Below are 26,502 nucleotides of genomic sequence, written 5' to 3'. Positions count from 1 at the left end.
TATATGTTTCCTTAAAAATCTTTGAGTGCTTTCTGCCTTGGGCTTCGCAGCCCAGCAAGATTACTGATGTGGGAAACTGTCCAGTCATAAGGCAGGCAAGCGAAAAAATTTTGAATCATAAACTGTAACCACTAATAGTTTAAAAAGCTAATAAAAACTCAGTAACCAATCTGCCTTCTAGCTCTACTTATTATTCTACCCACAAATCCCATGAAAGTGAAGTTTCTGTAGTTTCACTCCTCTCTTTTTAGTTAATGCTGTGTCAGTGTTTACCTGCCACTTTCTCAATCATTTTTTCCCCCTGTGAAAAGGGCTTTCTGCATTTCTACCGTATACTCTGGATTCTTGAAAATTCTTTTTGAATTTCCCTTGGTGAGGTCTCTGCAGTTAATGTTATTTTGGAGATAACAGAAGATAAAGTTGCTTGTATGATGGTTTTGTTTTGTTTTTTTGTTAAATATTTCCTACCACACTAAATCTCCTTAGGTCTCTGTTGTACATGCCAGACTGAGAAAAACCATGAAGGAATTTTCTCATGCTATCTTGCTTCGGGACTGAATTGTCATAAAGGAAACGAAAGAGGCTGCAGACCACTAGAGAGACATTTGAACAATGAAAGCAAGTTACTCACAGAACTACTACGGGCACCTTGTTATTTCATAACTGGAAGAACCACATTCTGCGCCCATGAGAATTTTGCAGAATGTCTTTCTGTGAAATAAATTTTGAAATCAGTTGTACATTAAGCACGGTTGAGGGGGGGGAGAGAGATAAAGATGCTTACCATCTTTATCACTTGGACGCTGCCCCGAGTCATCTTGTAGGGAAAATGGACAGCATACAAATTTAATAAATAAATAAAAATAAATCTTTATACATTGCTTGACTAGATGTTGCTGAAACTGAGTAAACCCCTGTGTGGGAGCAATTAATTCTTAGGTATGTTGTGTCTACCGTCAATCTCAAACCGGTGACAGCAGCTCCCAACAAAGTAGCTTAATTCTCACAGAATCTCATTAGTCCCATTTACTGCAAGGAGATGGGGATTAAGTTGAAAACTGCACATGTTTTCATGTGCCTTTAGACCTAATTTATAAGTGAATATATTAAGACATGCTTCTTCGATACCTTTGATTTTCTTTCTAATTGTCTTTTGACTTGGAAGAAGCTTGCTTCATGTTTGAAGGTAGGGAAAAAACCCTATCCCTGTGCTGCAGTGTGTAAGAAGTGTCTATTTCCATTCCAAGTTGCAGAGAATTTAATTATGGTAGCAGGTATTTTGAATTTTTAATAGTTACAGAAATGACACAAAATGTCTGCTTCATACAGAATAAAGCCATCGTAATCCAGGAGTCGGTTCGATTGCTATACCCATGTGATCAGACAAATGCTTGAAAATTTATAGGACATCCATCAATCTATAGTAAAATGTCCAGGGTATATGAATGAACAAGTAAAATAAGTGCCCCACCCTCTATAGACATAAATATATAAACTAATTATATCAATTTATCTCTCAAAAATTGCTGTTTTTAATAGGCGGTGGAAAGCCAACAGCAAGGGGGCTGATCAGATTTCTAATTGATTGATTATGTGTCATCATGTCAATATTGACTCTTAGCAACCACATACAGTACATAGATTTTTGCCATAATGATCTGTCCTTAATCTGCTCCCTCGGATTTTGTAATGATGCATCCATTGCCGCTTAACTGAGCCCATGCACCTTGCTGCTAGTCAATCTGTTCTTCTCTTCCTTCCCATCTTTACAAGCATTAGAGCTTTCTCCAGAGAGCTAGGTCTTCACATAATGCGTCTGAAGTGGAATAATTTGCACCTGGCCATTTTTGTGCCTTAAGGGAGAACTCTGGGCTGATTTGATCAATGATCCAGTTATTTGTTTTCTTGACTATCCATAGTATTCTCAGGAGTCTTCATCAACACCAGAATTCAAAAGTGCCAGTCCTCCTTCTTCAAAGTCCAACTTTTACTTCCATAGAATGTCACAGGGAATACCATTGCTTGAGTAATTTTTATCCACTGTATGTAGGTATAGACACCTCACAGACACCTCACCTCACAGCATTTCAATATATTTTCCTTTATTGTTGTTAGTTGATCCAAAAACACAGAAGCCATTCACCACTTTGATATCTTTATTGTCAGTTCTAATGCGGTTTGCTCTAACTTTGTCATTAGTTTATATGTCTTCTTTATATTTAATTTTAGACCCTTTTTCACTCTGCTCCTTGATTTTTATCCCTAGAGTTTACAGATACTTTGTATTTTCAGCTGTCAGAGTAGATCAGATTTCTAGGAGGAGGTTATTCTAAAATGCAAGTGCACCAGTAGAAAATCAGAGCCTGTGGGCCTCTGCCCCCATTACTTCCCAGAAGCTGGAAACTAGCTCTACACAACATAGTAACAGAGTTGGAAGGGACCTTGGAAGTCATCTCACCTGCTCACACAGGAGACCTGTACTAGGGATTCGAACTGCCGAACTGCTGACATTTCTGATTGACATACTCAGTGTCTTAGCCACTGAGCCACCTAGTCAGGCATCTAAGACTCTGGTAGATAAGAATGATTTGAACAGGACCATCCAGCAAATACCTCAGTCCCAAGACATAGGGCTTTAGCAATCAAGACCGGCAGTTTGAACTACATTTGGAATATGTGGGCATGAATTACCTTTATGAAATACTCATGTTTTATGAGTTACAGGGAGAAGAAAAGAAGGAAGAATCCTGCCTTCTTAAAAATATTCTGTGTTGTTTAGTTTCTTAAACTTTGGAGAAACCAACTGAAAAAGGAAACATCTTAACATAATTTGATCTGAAACAAGGAAAATATGGTGCTTTATCATTGCAATGGATCATGTAAAGAATTCTGCAGTGAATTTTGACTAATATCTTTTTATTTTTATCCAGTGGCTATATATTTGTATCTCCTCCCATGATATTGCCTGTATATTTATTGGATATATAATTTATCTACAAACCCCACGATAACAAATACTGTGTGAGAATTAATAGCTATTTACTCCCGTTATTCTGTTGATAATCATTTTATTTCAACTTTTCCCTTTAAGATACTTGCTCTTTGCTGAAAATTAATTAAGCGGGCTGTCATGAGGTAGTTGAAAACTGAAGTTTGTTTTTGTTTCTCCTGAGTTGAAGAATTCCTTTGTAATAGGTCTTCAAAATCATCTGGCAAATTTCCCACGTATAACTGGGTCACCCATTATACTTTGTTGCCTAATGGGATAAACAAATACCTGTGGAGATTTTGCTTCACTCTGCCTAATGATAGGAATTATTTTAAAGAGTTTCTTTTTAGTGGTTTAATTACAGTTTCTTTTTGATATGCAAGTGTAAAGGACAGGTTTGGATCAATATATACTGACATGGGAAGAAGGAAGATACTGATGAATAACAGAGAGAAAGAAAGATAGACCGATATGCATGTATATAAAGAAGCTGCTAAGAGAAAACATCGGTATGCAAAATAGTCAACCAAATTAGTGTACGTTTTAAATTAGGCAGTTATACAGCTTAGGGAAGATTTGCAATATAGAGCTATTACAGAAAAATGATTGTAACTATCAATTTGCTATATAACTCCAGTGCAAAAGGGCAGCAAAATGCAGCAAGAAAAGATAAATTATACCAACCAATTTCAGTATTTATTGCTTTTGCCCTTCTCTATAAAATTAATTTTATTGTGGCTTAAGGATCCAGACAGTTTTAACTAGTTACCGGTATTCTAATAAAGCACCGTAACAGAAAGCCTTTTAAGGATCTATCCTTGTCATAAACAAATTCAGTGCAAAAGCCATCAGCCTGTTCTGCCAATTTGGTTTATAGCTTTAGCTCAGTCTTTGCCTCCTATAGCAAAGCAGCATGTGTAATTTCATTCTTTGGGGATAAAACTATGCAATTTTCCTTTTGTTTTCTCAATACTGAGGGATCTGAGGATACTAAAGTTTTTAACAGAGAGTAAATAGTTGGAGTATCAAGCTCAGACAATAAAGTGCAGATATTGTTCTGACCTAAGCTTCCCTAAAAAGCATGAAGCAGAGTCTTGGTCCAGGCAAAACTCCTTTTATTTATATCATTGTGAATTCCTTTCATTCACAGTCAGTAATGCCTGGCAAAGAGTCTTTCAGAGGAATATTTATCAACACAGACCTTATCTCGCTTGGAAGGCTGCCATGTCAATAGTTTCCAAACGCAGTGCAAGGCAAAACTTGGCACAGAGTCTCTGGGATTCACGGACAGATTTTCTCACTCTTGAAACGACCAAACGACCGAATTGTTTCCTGCAAAAGCCCCCTCCCCGTTCGCTCTTCTTTTGTTTCCTATGGGAGGGGCCAATCACTTCCAGGGTGTGGCTTTACTCCCAAGTCGACCCTGCTTTCTTAGTTCTTGTCTTCTGGCAGCTCTGCACATGCGCACACTGGGAACAGGCTCCAGCTGTTCCTCTGCCTCACTGCTGTCTAGCTCCCTCTCTGCCTCCGAGGCAGAGCCCTCATCTGAGCTTTCCCGAGCCCCCAGAACTAGCCCATGTTTCTCCCCAACCTCTTCACTGTCCAACTTGCTGCCAGCTCCACTGGCCACCGGCAGGCCACAACAGATATAACAACATTCAAAAAAAGTCAAAAAAATCACAGGATGATTTGAAGAAGATAATTTAATTTAATTTAATATTTAAATTTATATACCGCCCTTCTCCCAAAGGACTCAGGGTGGTGAACAGCCAGAAGTAAAAAACATCAAATACAAAATTTAAAAACAATTTAAAAATAAATTAAACATTTTGGCCCGACAGTTAAAATCCTCCATTAAAAATCCAAATTAAAATACACAATTGGAGAGATTAGGCCAGCCCGACTTGATGAAATAAAAAGGTTTTGAGGGCCCAACGGAAAGTACGTAAGTCCAGAATCGTCTGTATCTCTGGGGGGAGCTTGTTCCAGAGGGCAGGTGCTCCCACAGAGAAAGCTCTCCCCCTGGGGGCCGCCAGTCAGCATTGTTTGGCCGATGGCACCCAGAGGAGCCCCTCTCTGTGGGAGCGTACTGGCCGGTGGGAGGCTCTCGGTGGCAGAAGGCGGTCCCGTAAATATCCAGGCCCTAAGCCATGGAGTGCTCTAAAGGTGGTCACCAACACCTTTAATCGCACCCGGAGGACCACCGGGAGCCAGTGTAGCTCACGCAGGAGAGGTGTTACATGGGAGCGCCATGACGCTCCCATAATCACCCGCGCGACCGCATTCTGGACCAGTTGGAGCCTCCGGGTGCTCTTCAAGGCGAGCCCCATGTATAGAGCATTGCAGTAGTCCAGGCAGGAAGTGACAAGGGCATGAGTGACAGTGCGTAAGGAGTCCTGATCCAGAAAGGGACGCAACTGGCGAATCAGATGAACCTGATAAAAAGTTCCCCTGGCCACGGCCGTCACATGCTCTTCTAAAGACAGCCGTGCATCCAGGAGGACACTCAAGTTGCGAGCCCTCTCTGTGGGGGCCAACGACTCGCCCCCAAGAGTCAGAGATGACACCAACTAACTATATCAGGATGCCGGAAGCTACAGCCACTCGGTCTTGGATGGGTTGAGCTTGAGCCTGTTTCTCCCCATCCAGATCCGTATGGCCTCCAGACACCGGGACATCACGTCAAGGGCATCATTGGGGTGGTCCGGGATGGAGATGTACAGCTGAGTGTCATCAGCGTACTGATGGTACTTCACCCCGAAACCATGGATGATCTCACCCAGCGGCTTCACATAAACGTTGAACAGAAGGGGCGAGAGGACCGACCCCTGCGGCACCCCACATACAAGGCGCCTCGGGGTCGACCTCTGGCCCTCCGTCAACACAAACTGCGACCGGTCAGAGAGGAAGGAGGAGAACCACCGCAACACGGTGCCCTCCACCTCTAACCCCTCCAACCGGCGCAGCATGATACCATGGTCAATGGTATCAAAAGCCACTGAGAGATCTAACAGGACCAGGACAGAGGAACAGCCCCTGTCCCGAGCCCTCCAGAGATCATCAACCAATGTGACAATGCCGTTCCGTGCCTAGGCCTGAAGCCCGACTGGAACGGATTGAGATAGACGAGAAGATGTTTAAAAGCAAGTCAAATAGTGTCTCTGTGTACTTTCAGTGACTCCTATACCAGGAAAGGGCACTGTTTTCTTGCTTCTGTCCCATGCTTAACATTTTTGTGATGTTCAGGGAGAATACTCGACAACACATTTTCAAAAGTTTTGCTTCCTGAAAAACACTTGGTGATACTGATAGATTCTTTTAAACAGAACACAAATATAATTTCAGAATGACTGTATCATATAGATATGTTAAGAAATATGAAATTAACTGCTTATCACTGAATGAGTTCCATAGGGCCAAAAGTGTTTTGCTGCTGGTTTTCATTTGTACTCAGTTCCAATGCATTTCACTGCTATGTACAACAATAGTCAACCAGCATTGATGATTCCAGTTGCCCTGATACTGGTATGGCAATGTCATGGTAAAAACTTTCACCATGTTTGTCATTCACTGCAGCTAGATTTTCAGGAAGAAAGTCCAAGTGTGAATGCAGAAAATGTATTCATGAACTTGTATGTAGTTTGGTGCTCTGTAATTACCCAAAAAAATACTCAACAACATCCTTGAATGCTTTCCAAATGATTTTCTGTGGCCCCACTAACAGATATTTGAACCACTTGTCATTGATGAACTGATTTTGGACCAACAAACATGCCTTCCTTAATCTTGGCATCAATTATTCTTAAATATATTATACTTTTTATATGTGGCCCAAGACAATTCCTCTTCACTCATTGTGCCCAGGCAAGCCAAAAAATTGGACATACCTGATCTAAAGTAGATAGATACATAGATAGATAGATAGATAGATAGATAGATAGATAGATAGATAGATAGATAGACGGACGGACAGTTCACAGATGTTTTTTTTCTTTGTACCCTAGAAGAGAAATATCTGCCACTACCTAGGATTGAACTCTCAACCTTCTGAATGGAGGCAAGCATCTTCACCACTAGGCCACCACGTCACTCAGTAAAATGCCCAGCTTCATCCAGTTACCCCAACTCTACCCCAAACTAAGCAATTACAGGGTCATAAAAAAGGGGTTTAGAAATGATAGACAGACATTGCTTAAGTGATTTGTGGATTAAAATTGATCTCTTCAGACATATGAATATTCTTAGTAAGAGCATTTGCAAGGATGTTTTAGTAAGTCTCTTTGCATTGAATTTGAATCCTGCTGATTTCATAAGCATATTCAAGTTATTTTCTTGACAACCATATAGAAGCAGTTTATCCCTGCTTTTGGGGGGGGGATGCTTTCTTGACTTCCTAAGCTTGAGTGCAGCCCTTTTATTTCTTAGTGACCTCTTATCCACTTGCTAATCAAGTCTGACTTTTCTCAGGTGCTTTGTATCAACACAAACCTATTGGGCATGCCATCTAACTAAGCTTCCAGCATTGTAGATAGTGAGCTTGGAAGGAAAATGCACTGTGTTAAATATTGATCATGATATTAACAGCAGGCATTCATGAAAGTGTTAGGTGATAAGATGAATATATTTCCATTAGAGTGACAGCACATATTTAAGAGGTTGTAATGCATGAATTTGGCATATATTTATAGTAACTACTGCAGTATTAATAGCGGCTGAGTTACTTTCTTTTGTCAAGCAAAAAGGATTGTGTCTTTGCTTTAACCCTCATGTAATTATTTATGGCAATATTTATGCAACATGTTGAACCAGTTAAAGTCAGTAAGGTATGTAGCTATTCTTAGAATGAAATCACGTGGGGTTGAAAAATAGAAGTATTATTATATATCTTTCCAAATACTCTATTTTAGATGTCTCCAAGTTTTTAGTGCCATGTTCAATCCATGCATTAAGAAATTCAGCTGGCCTTCTTTCTCCAGGGATATAGACGCTGGATGCAGCTTCAACAATGCAATAATTTCACTGTCCCCCCCAATTTCTAACTGTTCCTTCTTTCCTATTTTTTTTCTTCATTTTAGGTTATATTGAACAGTCTTGCACTGTACCTTGTCCATTTGACTGCAAATTAAGTGACTGGTCTGACTGGTCTCCTTGTAGTTCATCATGTGGGACAGGAGTGAAAATTCGGTCCAGATGGCTTAAGGAGAAACCATACAATGGAGGGCGTCCTTGTCCAAAACTGGATCCAAAGAATCAGGTGAGGTGTATCATAAAGCCAATATACCAATTTGGAATTGATCATCTATAACCAAATCATTCTGTGATTGATACAGTAGAATCCCTCTCATAAGAAAAGTCCCTCATCTGGCTGTATAGTTTCCTTTAACTGTCTCTTTTATTGCAGATGCATGCTAGAACAGCTAAACTTTTGAAAGGTTTTCTTATTCACAAAACTATTATCACTCCACAAAAGATTATTCATTAATAATAGCATATCTTGTCTCCCAACTCTAAAACAGCTAAGCCTGGTCAGTGAGATCAGACACTGCGAATAATATTTAAAAACATCTGTGAAGCCTAGTTTTTTTCTTAAATTATTCTTTGAAGATATTTCCCCCACTAATTCAATTTCACTCATTCTAATAAGTTTCTGTCTGACAATTACATGCTAATTTTCAAGTGTGTATTCTATTATAAAAGGATGCCAATATAAATGGGAAAATTCAAATGGAAAATTAGGAGTAAAATATTTTTCAATTAATGTTGTAATTTAATGTAATAAAGGAACTTTGCAGTTAATACAGATAGGAGATTATTTCCATTCATACAATTTAAAATGTTTAATGCTTTTTAAAGACTATTGAAACCAAATCAGCGGTAGTCTTCTTTTTTATGATTATTTTCTTTTAAAAAGGTCAGTCTTGATTCATTCCACTCTTTTTATGTTTTTAGTACAAATATAGTTGTGTTTCGAAGAACTTTTTAAGTTTAGAGTATCCTAAATAGAGCTATGCAGAATCTTCCAAAGAGATCTGTGTAGGAGCCCACACAAAGAATTTCTTTTCAAAGTTGGCTGAGGTAGCCTTATTGTTTGCTAGAGTTATATGCCTGCGATTTGAAAAGAAGTTGTATTCATACCTGTTTGCAAGGTTCATTCAACCTGAACCTTGAGTTCAAAAAGGAAAGATTCCTGTCCAGAAAGAAGAAAATAGTATAAGCTGTTTTTTCCTTCCTCTGATTGCAATTTTGACCTGATCATTTTTGGCACAATCATATGTTAACACAGAGCAAGAAATATTTCAAGTGACGGCTTTAATTCCTAGGCTTAGTTCATGTACTACTCACACATGTTTCTCCTCATCCCTCCCTCATCCTGTTGTGTTGAATAGTAGCTGTGATGCTTAGCCTATGTGGGTAACTCTGTATTTATGTACTTGGGCAAAGAGTTTGTTGATTGCAAAAAAAAAAAAAGGTTGATCAAAAAATTATATATATATATATGCATATTGGTCCTCTTCCAAAGTAAATGTTCTATTCATGAATGGAAAGCATAAAAATATTAGAGTCATCCTATGTCCAATGAGGGTTAATTTAGACTACACTTGTGTGTGAGATCATTAGACAGACTTATTTTTGTGACAAATGACCAGGCAAAACAAGTTATTTTTTGTTGGTCTAAATCAGAGGTGGACATTTCACCTTCAGCGCTCTTCAACATTAGCTGGGTTGGTAAAATCAAATCTCGAAATCTGAAACCCAAATGTCAGCCACCCTAGATTACATGATAATAGCAACTCTAGATTGCTGGTTGCATAGCCAGCACAAGTACCATCCAAGATAGCCAACCCTAACCAATGGACTTCTAAATGTGATTCCATAGCCATCAGCCACGCTAACTGTGAATTCTGGAAGTTGTAGCTGAGCATAATTTGAAAGCATTAGGTTGAAGAAACTTGCCTTTATTATTATTTTTCAAAATCTGCTTTGAAAATGTAGATTCAACTTAACCTTAACATTATTCACAATCTTTTTTTTTTTAGAATTTTATCCTGCTTTTTTTTTTTTAAAAAAATATAAAACTCAAAGCAGCAAACATACCAATACTCCTTCCTACTCCTCTTTCCCCACAACAACAACCCTGTGAGGTAGGTTGGGTTGAGAAAGAGAGTGACTAGTGAAGGTCACTCAGCTTGCTTTCATGCTTAAGGCAGGACTAAAACTTACAGCCTCCTGGTTCTAGGCCAAACACCTTTACCACTACAGCAAACTGGCTCACTTTTTATTATTATAAGCTTCATTATAGATTATTATAAGCTTTTTATTATTGCATGTGGGTTTAGTCAAATCTCTTTATTGCTTTTATTGACTTCCTCACTACATACATAAGGAATAATACAGTAGAACCAAACTCCAAAGAAGTATGATGGAGAATACTCAAAAAGATAAATAATGTCCATTTCTCAAAGTTTTCCTTCATGAAACTGAAGGATCACAAAACAAGTAAAATGAAATCTCACCATAAGTAATGTGGAGATGTTAATGTCTTGAAAAAAATAGTGAACTATACTTCTGCAGCCAGAGTATCATGTTTACATGAAAATTAAAACACATTGCTCTTGCCAGCTTTTAATAACATATTTGTTTCAGCAGGTCTTTGAATAAAACTTTGAAAATTGCATTTATTACTAATAGCTAGTAATTTTTGTGTTCTTTTTTCTTTGTAAGACCTATATGGCCAACCGTCTCAGCATAATGGCACGTACAGACTTCTTAATATGATTTACAAAAATATTATATAATGTACCCTGATTCTTACACATTTTTTTCAAAAAGCATAATCCCAAATTTATTTAGCTATAACAGTGCAGGAAACATGCTGGCATGTTTTTTCTTATATATATATAAAATTGCAAAGAGTTATAATTTATTTTATGATTCATGCTTTGTATGAGATTTTCTTCATTATAAGAAAAGCCAATATTGTATATTGTTAGTTGTTGAACTCTTCACATTTGTTACTGTTTTAAATTTTAGCATCTGATGTGGAAGTTGACTAGGAACTCAGTGTGAACCTCAGGATGAGAAAGGAAAGCAGTTCCAATTTGTTTCTAGGGAATTCTAGTGAACTCCAGTTGTTTTTCTCAGTGACATTTCCTAATATTATTTAGAAAAATGACAAATTACATCCTAATATGAAATGTCCAATTTTTTTGTCAACAAGAATTCATTTTTGTGGGGAGGGGGGGTTGACACTCTTGAACGCAGTACATTAGTAAACCCCAATCACGCCTTGTGATTTAAAACAGGGCTTTTAGAAGTTTTCCTTATGCTCCATTTTCATTTGATGAAAGATCCTGATATAATGGTAAAAGGCTGTGCCTGCGAATGAGGAAAAAGTCATCCGTAGCAACTGAATTTAAATATCACTTCAGTTGTAACATAATGTGCCGAGGATATCACTGGCTAAATAAGGCTATTAAATTTGCCAATTTCAGCCAAATCATTGGAAATGGCTTTGTAGTGGTCTATTCACCAGAGAGATATTTCTTTTAAGTAGATGTACCAGAGGCTTTTGTTGGTAGCTTTTTATGGATGTCTTGATCAAGGTTTAATTTATTTGTTATCCATTTTCTGGAATCATGGCATTGGAAGGTATCTCAGAGATAATCTAATCTAACCCCCTTGCTCTCTGCTAAAACATTTCAGACAGATTGTCAGGCCTGTCCCAGCTTGAGGGGAAAAAAGGGCCCTTAACTCCCATTGTAGTAAGAGAGGTATAACTTTTACTGAAGCCAAGTGGTTACAGGGTAGCAAAACCAGATCTGAATATTTCTGCATAATCCCAGTGCTTTTCTCTTCTCCCGGGCCCTTCCCACTTGGTCCTTTTGTAAATGTCCAATGATGTTCAGACTAGGTGTTTTGGGAACAGTCCTAAAATTGTGTGCCTCTTCGGTGGGCATTCGGATACCATTCTCATGCTTGGGACCTTGGATCTGCCAGGCTCTGTTCCAGGCTGGCACCTCTGGTTCCTCTCATCCTGTCATCCCCCCTCCCCCCTTTTATGGCAGGATGCCATCGAAGCAAAGCAGGACTGAAGTGATGCAATGGCAGACCTGACACTGATAGCAATCCAATTTTTGCTTAAAGCCCTGCATTGAAGAGAAACCTATCACCTCATGACTCAATCTAGTGCTTGACAGCTCTTACCATGAAGAAATTCCCTCTATTATCTAGCCTTAATTTACTTTCCTGTAACTTTAACCCACTGTTTGGGGCATCATAAATCAGCCTGACAACAGCTAACACTGAAGCTGAAATTATTCTAGTATCTTTGTCTAGGGTAGAAAAGAGCAGCGTGAATAGATGCCTTGCCTGCCCTTTGGCAGAAAGTTTAATTCTTCCCTTTCCCCTTCCCCTTCCCTTTCCCTTTTCCTTTTTTAGAAACACACTCAGTAACTTTTAAATTAAACAGACACCTTTTGTAAATATTCCAATTGCTATACATGCTGGCATCTGTAGGTATTGCAGCATGGCATCAGTTCGTTTTTTTCCTCAGCCTGATTTACCAGTGTGTAGGATTACCATCAGTGAATTTAATACGCAAAAATATAGGGAAAACACTAAATTGAAGACACAAGCTTCAGAAAGATTGGTTGAGTCACTTGCAGTGCTTAATTTTGTGGGTACTTTTTTGTCCATGATAGAGATGTGTTTGAGACTAACAAATAACTCAGGTTGCATGAGTTCAATGTCCTCTATTCTCTTCCATAAATATCAGCACAACTGACTTTCTCAAAACCATATTCTCTTAGCCCATCAAGGCTGCACTCCACCCCTACGTAGCTGAAATGTCATGTGGGAGGTCAAGAGAAAAAATTCAGAACCCAGTGATTTTCATTATTCCTTTTCTCTCCAACCATGTCAGATTAAGTGCTACACTTGTACGAAACATCTCAATAAAGTTCAGAGTTCTATGGCTGAAAGCAAAATTTCAGTAGTCAATAGTCTGTAGACTTTCATGAAGCAGCTGTGCTCTGCACAATGGAAGGCACACAATTCTCAAGTTGCTTCCTGTTGCCATGAACCATCATCAGCTACCTGTTCTAATAGCTGGAAGAATTGAGTATTATCTTGAGTGAGATGACAGGTATATACTGCATCTATACAGAAGCCTCTTCTGGTAACTGGAAGTGCTGAATGAGGCATCTGAGTAATAAGAAACAGTGCAGCAGACTCCATTCACTTACAGATATATCTTAAAGGAGTGTTTTGCACAAACCTTCATAGAAGTGAAGCTTTGCATAATTCTAGTAGATTGTCCCATCTAACAGAATGGTTGGCTTATTAAATTATTTTGAATTTTACGCTTGGACATTAGGCCATATACTAGCAGAATATTATAGCACTGATTGGACAGATTAATCAAACCTTTCAGAAAAAGAAGAATAGAAAATAAGATATACGGATCTACTTGCAGAAAAAGATACACAAAGGCAGAGTTTCCAAATACATTTCTTGTTATTTTATTACATTAATGTGTACACCTGTTTGGCAGATTTCCTATAGCTTAATTAAATGATCCTTCTCTAAATTGTGGAATGGATACCATAAATCTTTCTGAGAAAAAGGTTGCACTTAAAGTGGAACACATGATCTTGAAGTGATCAAAGAGAAAGTGGGTTAGTCCAAATCTTTTCTTTTTTAAAGTACACTTTTCTTAATCCATGTTCTTCCTTTGAGTTGCCTCTCAACTTTCCCCATCATTTTATTTCAATTCTCTGAAAAAGATGGTTAAATGCCTCACAAAAATCAAGGAGCTATGCTAGAGGAAGACTCCGTAAGTAGAAGATAGTTTATGTCTCTTCATTGTGCTATTATTTTTAAACTATGATTATAGTTTAATTATAGGTCTTTGGTGCTCTCTGAGCTTGCTTGTTTTCTTGCAGATGTTTCATTACCATAATTAGGTAACATCATCAGTGCTAGTAAGGTGTGTTGTTTGCTGTCAGTTTATATTCTGGTGTCTTGCCTTTCTTTGCGGGTGTGGGCTGTTTTAGAGATTCTTTGGTTGAGCTGCTTACTGATGGCTCTTTGGCAGTTTCTTGATTGGGATATTGCTTACTTGATTGTTGGTCTGAAGTTAATCTTGGAGTTAATCTATGCATCTGAGTGCTGATTACTGGTGGAGAGATGCTGGAGTCTTTTTCTCTTTTGGGCTGGTTGATTGTCTCTTTTGCATAGTCTATAGATGTTGTTAATGTCTATGTGTCTATTGATGGCTGATTTGTCAGAGTGCAGGCTTCTAGAAATTCCCTGGCATTTTTGGACTTGGCCTGGTCTAGGATTGTCACATTTTCCCAGTTGAACTATAATTTTTGTAATCACTGGGACTCCCATGCAATTATGGATTGGATTGTGCATTTTACCATATTATATACTGTCTAAAAGTATTCACTGTTCATCTAGGCCCTTAGTTTGAGATTCAGAGAAGAAGAAAGAAATAGAAACAACTCCATAGTGCCTAAAAGCCCTCAGTGCAGCAGTGTTGCTGACAGGCGTACCCCATTCAATTTAGCCTTACATCCTGCTGCCTCTTGATTGTTTCTGTGATCATGTAATATAATCACTAAGCTACCATAGCAGATCCTCAGTGACCCATCATTTCTTGAAAGTTAAATTGGAATTTCGTATAAATAATTATGCTGATTTGTTGATTGAGACCAAGCTTAATAACGAGACCAATCCTGCATTAGAAGTTCATGAGTAAAGAGAATAGAATAAAATTTTATTGAATCAGTCATTTGACTACATCAAAAGTATAAAAATAATACAGAGTTAATCCCAATGTGATCTAAAGATTCTTTCTTCTTCGAAATGTCCTTTGAAACAAAGATAACGGTCTTACTAGTAATATACAGGTTCGTTCCTTGCAAAAAATAAGACAGTTTCTCCCAGGTGCCCCAATATTATTTAGTTATTAAATAAGAATCTGAATAAACAGCATTTTCTGCAGAGCACATTTTGCAGTACAAAGACTATGTCCAATGTCTTCAAGGCCGGTACTCCACAAATATACAATCTTCCTTCAAATAGAGAGGCAAGATGAGGATGGGACACATGCGTTCCAAATGTGGGGGTATCAGCAAAACCAAGCAGGGAGCTCTCAGATGTTAGATATATTTGCACTGAATTTTTAAATTGGTTCTATCCTGTGTTCATGCAGCCTTGTCTCTAAGCAGTTTTTAAGAAAATGCTGTCTGGACTGAGATGTTTTGGCATCAGTTTGCATGGTATTTTGTAGACATTGCTTGCTAACTCATCCTCCCATTTGATAGTTCCCTGCTGCTGTTTCCTCTCAACTTTCCATTCCAGAAAAGGAACTGCCAATTACTCTCATTCCTGTAGAGATGTGTGCAACAGTGTATGTGTGTGAGATGGGAGGGGAGTAATCGTCCCTCAACAAAGCAGCCAATCAATATGCAGGGCTTGACCTAAAAGAAAAGAAGATACAGAAGGCCAGGCAGATAGCAAACAAAGGACAACACTTCTTTGAAAGTGGAAAAGAAAAATGTACCGGGAGGTCAAATTCACAGACAGAGGGTGAGTCCAGGGTGATGTCATTGATGCTCTCCAAAATGATTTTTTGGACTTCCCTAGAGATGGGGCAACCTGACATTGTCAATAAGAACATTATTGCTGACACAGGTTTGATGTCGATACAGGTAGAATAATGTGACACTCATGTGACAGTTTGTAAATATCTCAATCCATTTTGAGAATATCTAATGATGTAGTGGAGGCACAGTTAAGCTGCTGGGCTTGTTGACCAGAAGATCAGCAGTTCAAAACACAAGAAACGGCATGACAGGATGAGCTCCCATCACTTGCCTCAGCTCCCACCTAATAGTTCAAAAGCATGCAAATGTGACTGGATAAATAAGTATCACTTCGGTGGGAAGGTAACAGCCTTCCATTCACCTCAGCCTATAAATCATGCTGGCCACATGACCATAGAAATGTCATCGGACAAGACTGGCTCCCTTGGCCAAGAAAGGGAGATGAGCACCAACCCCTAGAGCAGCGGGTCGCGACCCCTTTGGGGGTCGAACGGCCATTTCACAGGGGTCGCCAAAGCCCTCTCTCACCCCCCCCACGCCTTCACTCACCCTCACTCTCTGCTCTGTTGGATCGCCGGCCGTTCGCTTACCCCACCCACTCCCAATCTATTGCTGCCTCCAATGGCTAGAGGAAAAAAAACTGTTTAAATTCTTGCCACGGGGCTTCAAAGGGCCGCCCTATAGCCAGTGGTGCAGCCGAACCGTTTGTTAAATTGCTGGTTTGCCCCGCCCCTCCGCACCACTATTTATTGCCAATAAATAGTGGTGGGCGAGGGGCGGGGGAGCCAGCAATTTAACAAAGGGTTCGGTGTTTTTTTGTAATTTTATTGGCCCCCGGAGCTTCAGCCTAGGCTAATTAGCCCTTGCTTAGATCGGCTCCCGACCCCCAGCTGATTTGCTCTCAGCTGTTTTGCTCAGGGCTCCTTTGCTTGCTTGGAAAGAGTACAGATTTTTTTCCCCCTAGCTATACTGAAAAACGAAAGAGAAAGTAAAGCAGGCTGTTGGCTTTGCACATTGGAAAATTAGGCAGGCAGATTTCTTTTCTTTTTCCTCACCAAAAAAGGTAGGTGCAAACAACGGGAAATTTAGGGAAAAAGAGGAGATTTTAAAACACAAAAGAAAAAAAGCTCTATTTAACTAGGGAATTGTAATAATTGAGATACTATTAATTGTATATTGTGTTGAAAGCAGAAATGGTTAAGTTGTGGTTTGGAGGAATATATGGGGGAAATTATTTGGTTTATTATTATTGGTAAATATAATTAATTGATTTGTAAGAAATTAGATTGCATGGAAATAATTGGAATATTCATGTTCATATTGATTAATATACAAAAAAGGTAGTTATATAACTAATAGATTTATATTAAAATGTTGAATTCATATTAAACAACTAATATTACATAATTAACCAATGTGAGGATGGATATAAAAATAGATGACAATGGGAAGGGGTATAATATAGAATAGAAGGGAAAAATTGAATTTGATTAAGATTAGAGATGAGGATGAAGGGTAATATTGGTTTTTTACAAAAATAGATGAGGAATAAATATGGCAAAAAGGAAATATAGAAATTGTAAATTTAATTGAAATGACTAAACACTTTAAATTTATGATTTAAAGACAAATACTCTGTTCAAAGAAAATACATTGTATGTTTGTATGTGTGTTTCTAATTATTGTTATTTATTCATATTTGTTCTCTTTTATTCTTTAAAGTTTAACAATTCATTCTTTATCTTAATATCTTTATATTTGTTTGGGGTTGGCTTTCTTCCCTTTCATCTTTTTTATTGTACAGCAATCTTTCTCCTCAAACCTACCACCTCTCTCTTTTCTTTCCTTCTTACTTTCTCTTCCTCCCTCTCTTCTTCTCCTCCCTACTTCCTCTTCCTTTCTCCTTCTCCTCCTCTCTTCCTCCCTCTCTTACCCTCACTCCTACTCTAATTTCCCTTCCCTTCCTTCATCCCTCTCTATTGCTGTATCCTTTTATGCATATGGACTACTCAGAGGGCTGAAAAAGTTATTTCTGACTGGTCCTCGCACTTTTGACCAGTCTTCAAACTTACGACTGTCCTCACATTTTACGTTTTTGCCCTATCTTGTCACCATGGTGAAGAGAAGCAGTTGTGAAATGAGTGACATGGTTGTTAAGAATGCTGTACGGGCATAAATGTGAGGATGGTCATAAGTGTGAGGACCAGTCAAAAGTGCGAGGACCTGTCAGAAATGACTTTTTTCAGCCGTCTGAGTAGTCCCGATACACATAGCCATGGTCACCTGGTCACATGACCAGCTAGCCACACCCACCCAGTCACATAACCTCCAAGCCATGCCCACAAAATAAGCCACGACCACAGAACCGGTAGTAAAAAAATTTAGAACCCACCCCTGGTTGGGGGTCATCACAACATGAGGAACTGTATTAAAGGGTCACGGCATTAGGAAGGTTGAGAACCACTGCCCTAGAGTCAGGCACAACTGGATAGGGGAAACCTTTACCTTTACCAATGATGTTGTGAAAGGAAGATAGTTCCAAATTAATTGTCTGAAAGAAGCTCTAATCTCATAAATTATCAGAAGATCCTATGCCTCATTTTAATGTATAGAAGTCCAATCTTTTTTTGTACCATGTGAAGAGAGAACAGTCAAGACAGAAAGTGAAACACCCAATTTCCCCAGATTATTATTCTGTGTACCATTTCTGTTTTCTCATTTGGATCTTCAATCATGTTCTAATCAAATTTTTAAAAATTTTAAAAGATTTTTATTATTTATCTTGAGATTTTACTCTGATGAGCAAAATCTAATGGGCATACCTCTTCAACTAGTTGAATATATGAATGTGACACATTTCTGAGTTGTTGGAATTAGATAAGAATCTCATTAAAAGTTTAGAGTCTGATCCCAATTACAGCTTAGAGTGATTGTCAAATGTCTGAGCCGTGTCTGAGGTGTCTGAGAAACCGTTTCTCCATAGAGAAGGGCAATTTGGTAGCATAACGAATAGAAATTTTTTGCACATAATAACAGTAAGGCCATTCAGAGCCTTTTCTTGTTCTCCATATATGGGTTTCTGGAATATCACTAGTTTTTTTATCAATGCACTCACCTTGCACTCATGTTCCCTTCGGTTTAAATCACTGAAATGGGAAAATCTTCATTGTTCTACATCAGTCTATTTGAAAGGAAGGGTAGAAAATAACCTGATTGGCTCTAGGATGCCAAGCAAATAATATCTTGGTCTTCCCAAACTCACACCTTCCAAAACTTGGGGAACTCTTCTTGTTCTTTGCGTTATTCCTGTCATATATCTTGGAGTTTACAGTTTTGCATTTCGCCCGCCACTTTGTCCAGTCTGCAGCATCGGCGGGACACAATAATTCTGGGAAACTAACCTCCCAGAATTAATAAATGGGTTTATCTAATTGTGAGAATTATACTATGAGTACAAAGCTTGCCAAATATTAGTAATGATTTTGACAAAGTTGATTGGGTAAGGCCCGAACTCAAGAACAACAGAACAATGAGCCGTGGTGGCATAGTGGTTAGAGTGCAGTACTGCAGGCTACTTCTGCTGACTGCCAGCTGCCTGAAATTTGGCAGTTCAAATCTCACCAGGCTCAAGGTTGACTCAGCCTTCCATTTTTCTGAAGTCGGTAAAATGAGGACCCAGATTGTTGGAGGCAATAAAATGACTCGCTTAGAGAGGGCTGTAAAGCACTGTGAAGTGGTATATAAGCCAAAGTGCTATAGCTATCCAGCCAAAATTCAGTTCTTTATTTGTTCACTCCAAATAGACAAAATTTTGCCAGATTAACCCTTTACTTCCCCCACCTAACTGCTATACCCTGGGAGATTCAAGAGAGTAGCTATCCTAAATCTTTTCCTCTATCTCCTATACAGCATCAGAGAGCATTGGGTGATTCTTGTCTCACCCTCCCCTCCCCACCTTGGAAACTACCATTTCACTGTAATCCATCACACCACCTCCCTCCTCATAGGCACCATCTAGCACTGTATGTTGTGCAGATTGACACGGAAATGAGAAGGGCAGTGATATAAATTCAATAAATAAATAATTTAGCATCCCAATAACATATATTGGGACGTGATCAATATATTCTGTGTATGCACAGCACTTCTCTGATTGCACAAGAGACAACACAGTCTCCTGGATTTGATTACTTTTATGTGTGTGTCCTCAAAAGCATCAACGTTATCTATCCCAGTATAAGCAAAAGTATATTACGTATGAAGAAGGATTAGGGAAATAATCATTCAGTACTGAAATGCATAATTACCTAGAAAGTAACTCTTAGCCATCAAAGTCAAATGTGGCATCTCTGTCTCAAAAAGAGAAAAGTATAAGATGCTTGGGTCTTGAACGTCTCGGTTAAGATTTGAGGATCCTGTGTGCGAAGCTATTTTGCAAATGAAACTTTTTGTAATATTTACATTTAGGCCATTATTTTCTGAAGACAATGTGTGAATGACATTTAGGGATTAAATATCAGTTTACCTTGTGAGCCACCCTCAGCTTTTTTTTCATTTGTTGCCTTATAAGATATATGTTTTATAAGTCCTAGAAATTAGTTATTACATTACTCTAGGTGACCTGTCTTTATCACTCTAGTTACGTAGACTCCCTAATTTGTTACAACGGGCTTTGGAAACCTGTGTATTAAAAATATATTTAAAATAAATTCTGCCTCTGAAAGTTTTGAAGAAGTGCTTGTGAAGCACCAGACAACCTGTGACCCCTTGAGTCATCCTTTCAAAGGTATTTTCTTACCAGATTCCTCAATCCCTTCAACCACAACAGATCTTCCAATGCTTTCTACCTGCCTTCAATGGAAAAGTTGGAATATGTTCAGAGATGTATCGCCCTTGAAAATAGTTCATGTTGAACTGTATAGCGCAGTCAAACATCAGCACAGGAAATGTTTTATGACATTTTGTTTTATGTCATAAACTGGGTTATGATAGTTTTTAAGCCATAAAGTGTTTTATAAAATTTGCCAACTTTCCGTTCCATAGGAGTCATAGGTCCATTTTGAATGCATTCTGTAAGCTAACCCACTTGATCTACTTTGACTCAGAGGGTTTTCCCCTGCGATGCATTGTTTCGATCAGTTATAAGTTACAGGAAAGAAAATTTTAGTAGTGTATAGATTCTTCAGCATTCTATATCTGATTGTGAACTACTGAGTGGTTTTCGGGTTTGAGAATTGAAGATAAGTACTTGTGTTCAATGACTATACTACACAAACAACTAAGAAGTGTAAATTAATTATATTTGCATTAAGAAAATACTTCAAAGTAAGATTTATGTGGATTCTATAATATGATCCAGTTGAAATTAACTACTTTGAAGTTCCTTTAAGGTTAGTAGGAGAAAATTAAGCCCACACGTGTTTCACTTTTTTTATTAAATTCGGAAGAGCTTTCGACAAGCTAATTTATTTCATGCCTCATATTTCTGTGATTTAAATCAGTTTGAACTAAATTCAAGAGCCTGATGGCGCAGCAGACTAATAGCCTGTTATTATCATTCAGCTGCCTGCAATTACTGCTGGTTCGAATCTCCCCAGGCTCAAGGTTGACTCAGCCTTCCATTCTTTCTAAGGTAGGTAAATTGAGGACCCAGTTTGTGGGGGTAATAAGCTGACTTTGTATAAATATACAAAAGTATGAAGGCTATTGCTTAACGCATTGTAAGCCTCCCTGAGTCTCCGGAGAAGGGCGGCATATAAATCAAATAAAAATAAAATAAAATAATAAAATAAAATAAAATAAAATAAAATAAAATAAAATAAAATAAAATAAAATAAAATAAAATAAAATAATAAAATAAAATAAAATAAAATAAAATAAAATAAAATAAAATAAAATAAAATAAAATAAAATAAAATAAAATAAATAAATTCCATTGCTGGATACTGTGTTTGAAAACAATGTATCAATACAGTACATTAATACTGCAGAAATACAATTGCTCTTCTATAATTGACATATAACTAAAACATCTAGCAAGCTAACGCAGAGGTGTCAAAATCATATAGACTAACATTGACAAGGACCATAGTTCATCTTATAAAATACATCCTTTAAGAACTTGTACTATTTGAGTCTATGGGTTCTCCCTTCATATTTATGTCACAAAAGTTATACAGTTATTTAAATATTTGTTAAACATTAACATATACATACTGAAAGCTATATATACTATAAACTAGCAACTAGCCATTCCTTTCTCACTGGCCGAAAACTTAAGACTAACTTGCCAGTGAAATAACGTTGAGATTAGAAAATCTTGACTGAATTATGGTAAAATATAAGCATAAATTATTATTATAGTAGGGCATACAGTCAGCCAGATATTTAGACGGGATTTGGCATTTTTATCCACTTAGCGAGTCCTTCCAAAGGAGCTGGGATATTCAGATGTTGTTTCATACTGTTAAAGGTATCATCACAGGATGTAAACTGTTCCAAGTAAAGCTGCCTTTTGTAATTGACTGATGGAGATTTGTTAATGTGGGTGGTCAAGTGGGGCTCCAGATGTTTGGGGATTGGCCCCAAGGCACCCATAAAGTACTACTGGTACTATATTGACTTTTTTTTTTTTGCAACAGTTATTCCACTTCTATTTGCAGATCTTTCTATTTTGTGATTTGCTTCTAGTTCTTCCTCTTCCATTCTGCTGTCTCCAGATACTCCCATGTCCACTATCCATATTTTTAATTTTAAAAAATCTGCCACCATTGTTGTTTTAATATTCTCATTTTTTTACTGTGAATGTTTGCAGCAGAGGTTTTGTCCATTTAGCTGCTGTGGTTGTTATTCACTCGCTCAGTCATGTTCAACTCTTTGTGAACCTATGGACTACAGGATGGCAAGCGCCCCCCCATCCTCCACTGTCTTCTTGAGTCTGCCCAAACTCATGCCCACTGTGTCTATGATACTATCTGGTCCCCCTCTTCTTTTGTCTTCGTTCCATATGATAATGCCACACTTGGTAAGGCCACATTTGGAATACTGTATGCAGTTTTGGTCACCACGATGTAAAAAAGATGTTGAGACTCTAGAAAGAGTACAGAGAAGAGCAACAAAGATTATTAGGGGATTGGCAGCTAAAACATATAAAGAACGGTTGCAGGAATTGGGTATATCTAGTTCAATGAAAAGGAGGACTAGAGGTGACATGATAGCAGTGTTCCAATATCTCAGAGGTTGCCACAAAGAAGAGGGGGGTCAACCTATTCTCGAAAGCACCTGAAGACAGGACAAGAAGGAAGGGATGGAAACTAATCAAAGAGAGATCCAACTTGGGAGAAATTTCATGACAGTTAGAACAAATTCAATCAGAATAGAGCTGTAAGGGACCTTGGAGATCTTCTAGTCCAACTTGCTGCTCAAGATGGAGATCCTGTACCGTTTCAGAAAGGTGGTTGCCCAGTCTTTTCTTAAAAACCTTCAGTGATGAAGCATCTATAACTGTTCCACTGGTTAATTGTACTCACTGTTAGGAAGTTTCTCCTTAATTCCAGATTGCTTCTCTCCTTGATTAGTTTCCATCCATTGTTTCTTGTCTTGCTTTTTGATGTTTTGGAAAATAAGTTGACCCCCTCTTCTTTGTTGCAGAACAAGAAGCAATGGATGGAAACTAATCAAAGAGAGAAACAACCTAGAACTAAGGAGAAATTTCCTGATAGTTAGAATTAATCAGTGGAACAACTTGCCTCCAGAAGTTGTGAATGTTCCAACACTGGAAGTTTTTAAGACGAGATTGGACAACCATTTGTCTGAAATGGTATAGGGTTTCCTGCCTAAGCAGGGATTTGGACTTGAAGACCTCCAAGGTCCCTTTCCAACTATTATTGATTGATTGATTGATTGATTGATTGATTGATTGATTGGTTGGTTGGTTGGTTGGTTGGTTGGTTCGATTTATATGCCGTCCTTCTCCGGAGACTCAGGGCGGCTTACAATGCGTTAAGCAATAGCCTTCATACTTTTGTATATACCTGCTTAGTAGGGCTTTCGCCCCTCCCTAAGCGGTGTTCTTTTTTATACAATGTCAGCTTATTGCCCCCACAATCCGGATCCTCATTTTACCTACCTCGAAAGGATGGAAGGCTGAGTCAACCTTGAGCCTGGTGAGATTTGAACTTGCAGTAATTGCAGGCAGCTGGTGCTACTTAACAGCACTTTAGTCCACTGTGCCACCAAGGCTCTTACCAAGGTAAACCAAGGTAATTATGTTCTATTCATGTACCTGCATGCACATCAGTGGTGGGTTGCCCCTGGTTCAGACCAGTTCGCAAGAACCGGTAGTAAAACTGGCAGGAGGCTCCGCCCAATGACCTGGACGTCATCATAGGTGATCTGCGCAAGCAATGTGAACCGGTAGTAAAGGTAAGTAGAACCCACCCCTGATGCACATGGATGATTTCCATCTGAGCCGGTGACCTGTATTTATCAGGTTTCTAATCCACATGGAAACTGGAAACTGATCCAGTTTTACAGATATAAAGATTTGCTCTTAACATAAAAAAAATTGTGACACAATTTTGAGTGTCCTTGATGAGTGGATGTGTGAGTGAAGGTTCTTACGTTGAGAGTTTCAGTTGCCAAGAGCCCTCAGCCTACAATTTTTGTGTCTTTGGTACATTTTTATGCCTCTTGTGTCTCAAAGATTTGCAATCTATAGTTTGCATTTCTCAGTCATAAATAAATTATTGGATGGCATCAAGTGGTCTAAGAATCCTACAAATGTCATAACCGTAACACAATGTAGTAGTAATGCCCCAAAATGCCAAGGCAAATACTATTAAATATGGCATTTACCATGCCATTCCTCATCAGAAGCAAGGTCAGAAGATATTTGAAAACTTGCTGCTGATAATAGGGAATAGGGAATGTGGGTTCTTCCAGTTCTTTCTGGGAAGCATCTGCCAGTCTTTATCATATACTTTCTTGGGTTTCTGTGAGTTGAAATTTATTGTTGTTGTGAAATTTATTGTTATTGCCCAATACTGGTCCAGAATTTAGGAACTTGTATTGATTCAGATCATAAGTCTATCTAGCTCAATATAATCCAGGTTAGCAAGAAGAATTTTTCCAGACTTTTAAATAGAGTTTCCAGCCTTGTCTAGGGACTGAGTCTGCATGATCAGAATTAGAAGTAACAAATAGCTATTTGATATTTTCCTAAAACTAGGTTACAAATTAGTATAGTGGCCAGTGCACATTAATTCCAACTATAAGATAGCTTTTTTTAATACATTATGCCAGACAAGTAAGCAAAAAAAACCACTGCACAGTTTATGAAATAATGGATATAATGTTAACATATCAATTGACAAATTCCTATTGCAGGATATGCCATATTACCCAGATGATACCTTGTAGCACTTTGCATGGCTATTTATTCATTTGAGATAACATTCAAAGGCAATTTTTTAAAAAAAAAAAAAACAGTACTGTTCCTCTCAGCCAGTAATTCTAAATAACAAACAAAAAGGATTTATGTAATTTGGAAGTTGCACCTAGAAGAAATAAATATCTAATAGTGGCTATTTTAGCAATTTGAAACCGTGTGTGTGTGTGTGTGTGTGTGTGTGTGTGAATTCATTCCTTAAAAGACCTCACTAATGAATTAAGTATAACTGAGGAGCTTCTGAGACATAATATAAACACTGTGTAATTGATTACAGATATTCATGGACCGAGCCGCAAAGAAATTTGGTTCAATAGATTCTGTTGCATGTCAAGATAAAGACAATAAATTTAAAAGGGTTTAACATGTTGTGCATGTGAATCTGTATCTGTCTGATTGTATGCATACAATTTTACCTTAAACATGTGACCAGTCTTAATAGCAATAGCACTTAGACTTATATACTACTTCATAGTGCTTTACAACCTTCTCTAAGAGGTTTACAAATGTCAGCCTATTGCCTTCAACAATATGGGTCCTCATTTTATTGACCTTGGAAGGATGAAAGGCTGAGTCAATCTTGAGCCGGTCAGGATTGAACTGCCGAACTGCTGGCACTCGGCAGAGTTAGCCTGCAGTACTGCATTCTAACCACTGCACCATCATGGCTCATTAATAATGCCTGCGTGGCTAGCAGATTGTCCACCCATATGCTAACTATAAAATTATTCTGCATTTTTCTGTCTTTAGAAACCTCATATAAAAATGCCCATTTCCTTACGTGTAATTTACAGGAATATTAATTTCAAATGCATACAGTGTTTAGATAAGTAAATACAAATGGGAAAATATAGATACAGTATATAGAGAGCTGAAACTGCCTTCTTCTTAGAGAGACCTGCCCTGCAGTTTTCTGCCTTAACTGACAAGAGCTTTCCAAGGTTTTTGGAAGAAGCCCTTCTTATCAAAATGTCTTACCTGTAACTGAAGATGTCAAATTGTATCAATTTGGTTATGCTTGTTATCTTACTTTGTTGATTTTCAACTTATATTGGACCCAACTATTTTTTTTTTCTTGGAATCTTAAAACTTTGTCCCATGGCATTCTTATTGTGAAAATTGACTGCACTCCTTAAAACCCTTGATAACAATCTAAATAAAGCAAAATCATAAAATGTCCAAAATAAATTCTGTTTACTCCGCTTGTAATAGCTGTACTGATGAAGTAAAGAATGGGAATTTAGTCATGGATTCCCAAAACGTAATTCTATTTACTCAATAGTGGTGCATTACCTTAAGATGCCATAATAATAAAGCTAAAATCAACAGTGTGTATGAATTTCATAATACATTGCTAAATTAGCTTGCATGGCTGACAATGTAGATGTTTGAATAGATGGTATTAATTGGCATAACAGGTCTCTTCCAGCAAAAATTCTTTTGTGATTATG

At 38.0% G+C, this 26,502-nt stretch overlaps 1 protein-coding gene across 1 annotated transcript in view; it reads left to right on the top strand.

Moving 5' to 3' along the window:
* Positions 1-26,502, top strand: part of THSD7B (thrombospondin type 1 domain containing 7B) — a 469,405-nt gene that overhangs the window by 319,642 nt on the left and 123,261 nt on the right. The window contains exon 14 of the mRNA XM_070957022.1: positions 8,065-8,243. Coding sequence (XP_070813123.1) covers positions 8,065-8,243 — 179 coding nt within the window. The remainder of the gene's footprint in view (positions 1-8,064; positions 8,244-26,502) is intronic.

The sequence above is a fragment of the Pituophis catenifer genome, unplaced genomic scaffold (genome assembly GCF_029215685.1).
Source record: "Pituophis catenifer annectens isolate HBS135680 unplaced genomic scaffold, rPitCat1.0.hap2 SCAF_1, whole genome shotgun sequence".
NCBI classification, from domain to species: Eukaryota; Metazoa; Chordata; class Lepidosauria; order Squamata; family Colubridae; genus Pituophis; species Pituophis catenifer.
The sequence above is the reverse complement of the archived record's forward strand: the minus strand, read 5'-3'. Positions and strand labels throughout refer to the sequence as shown.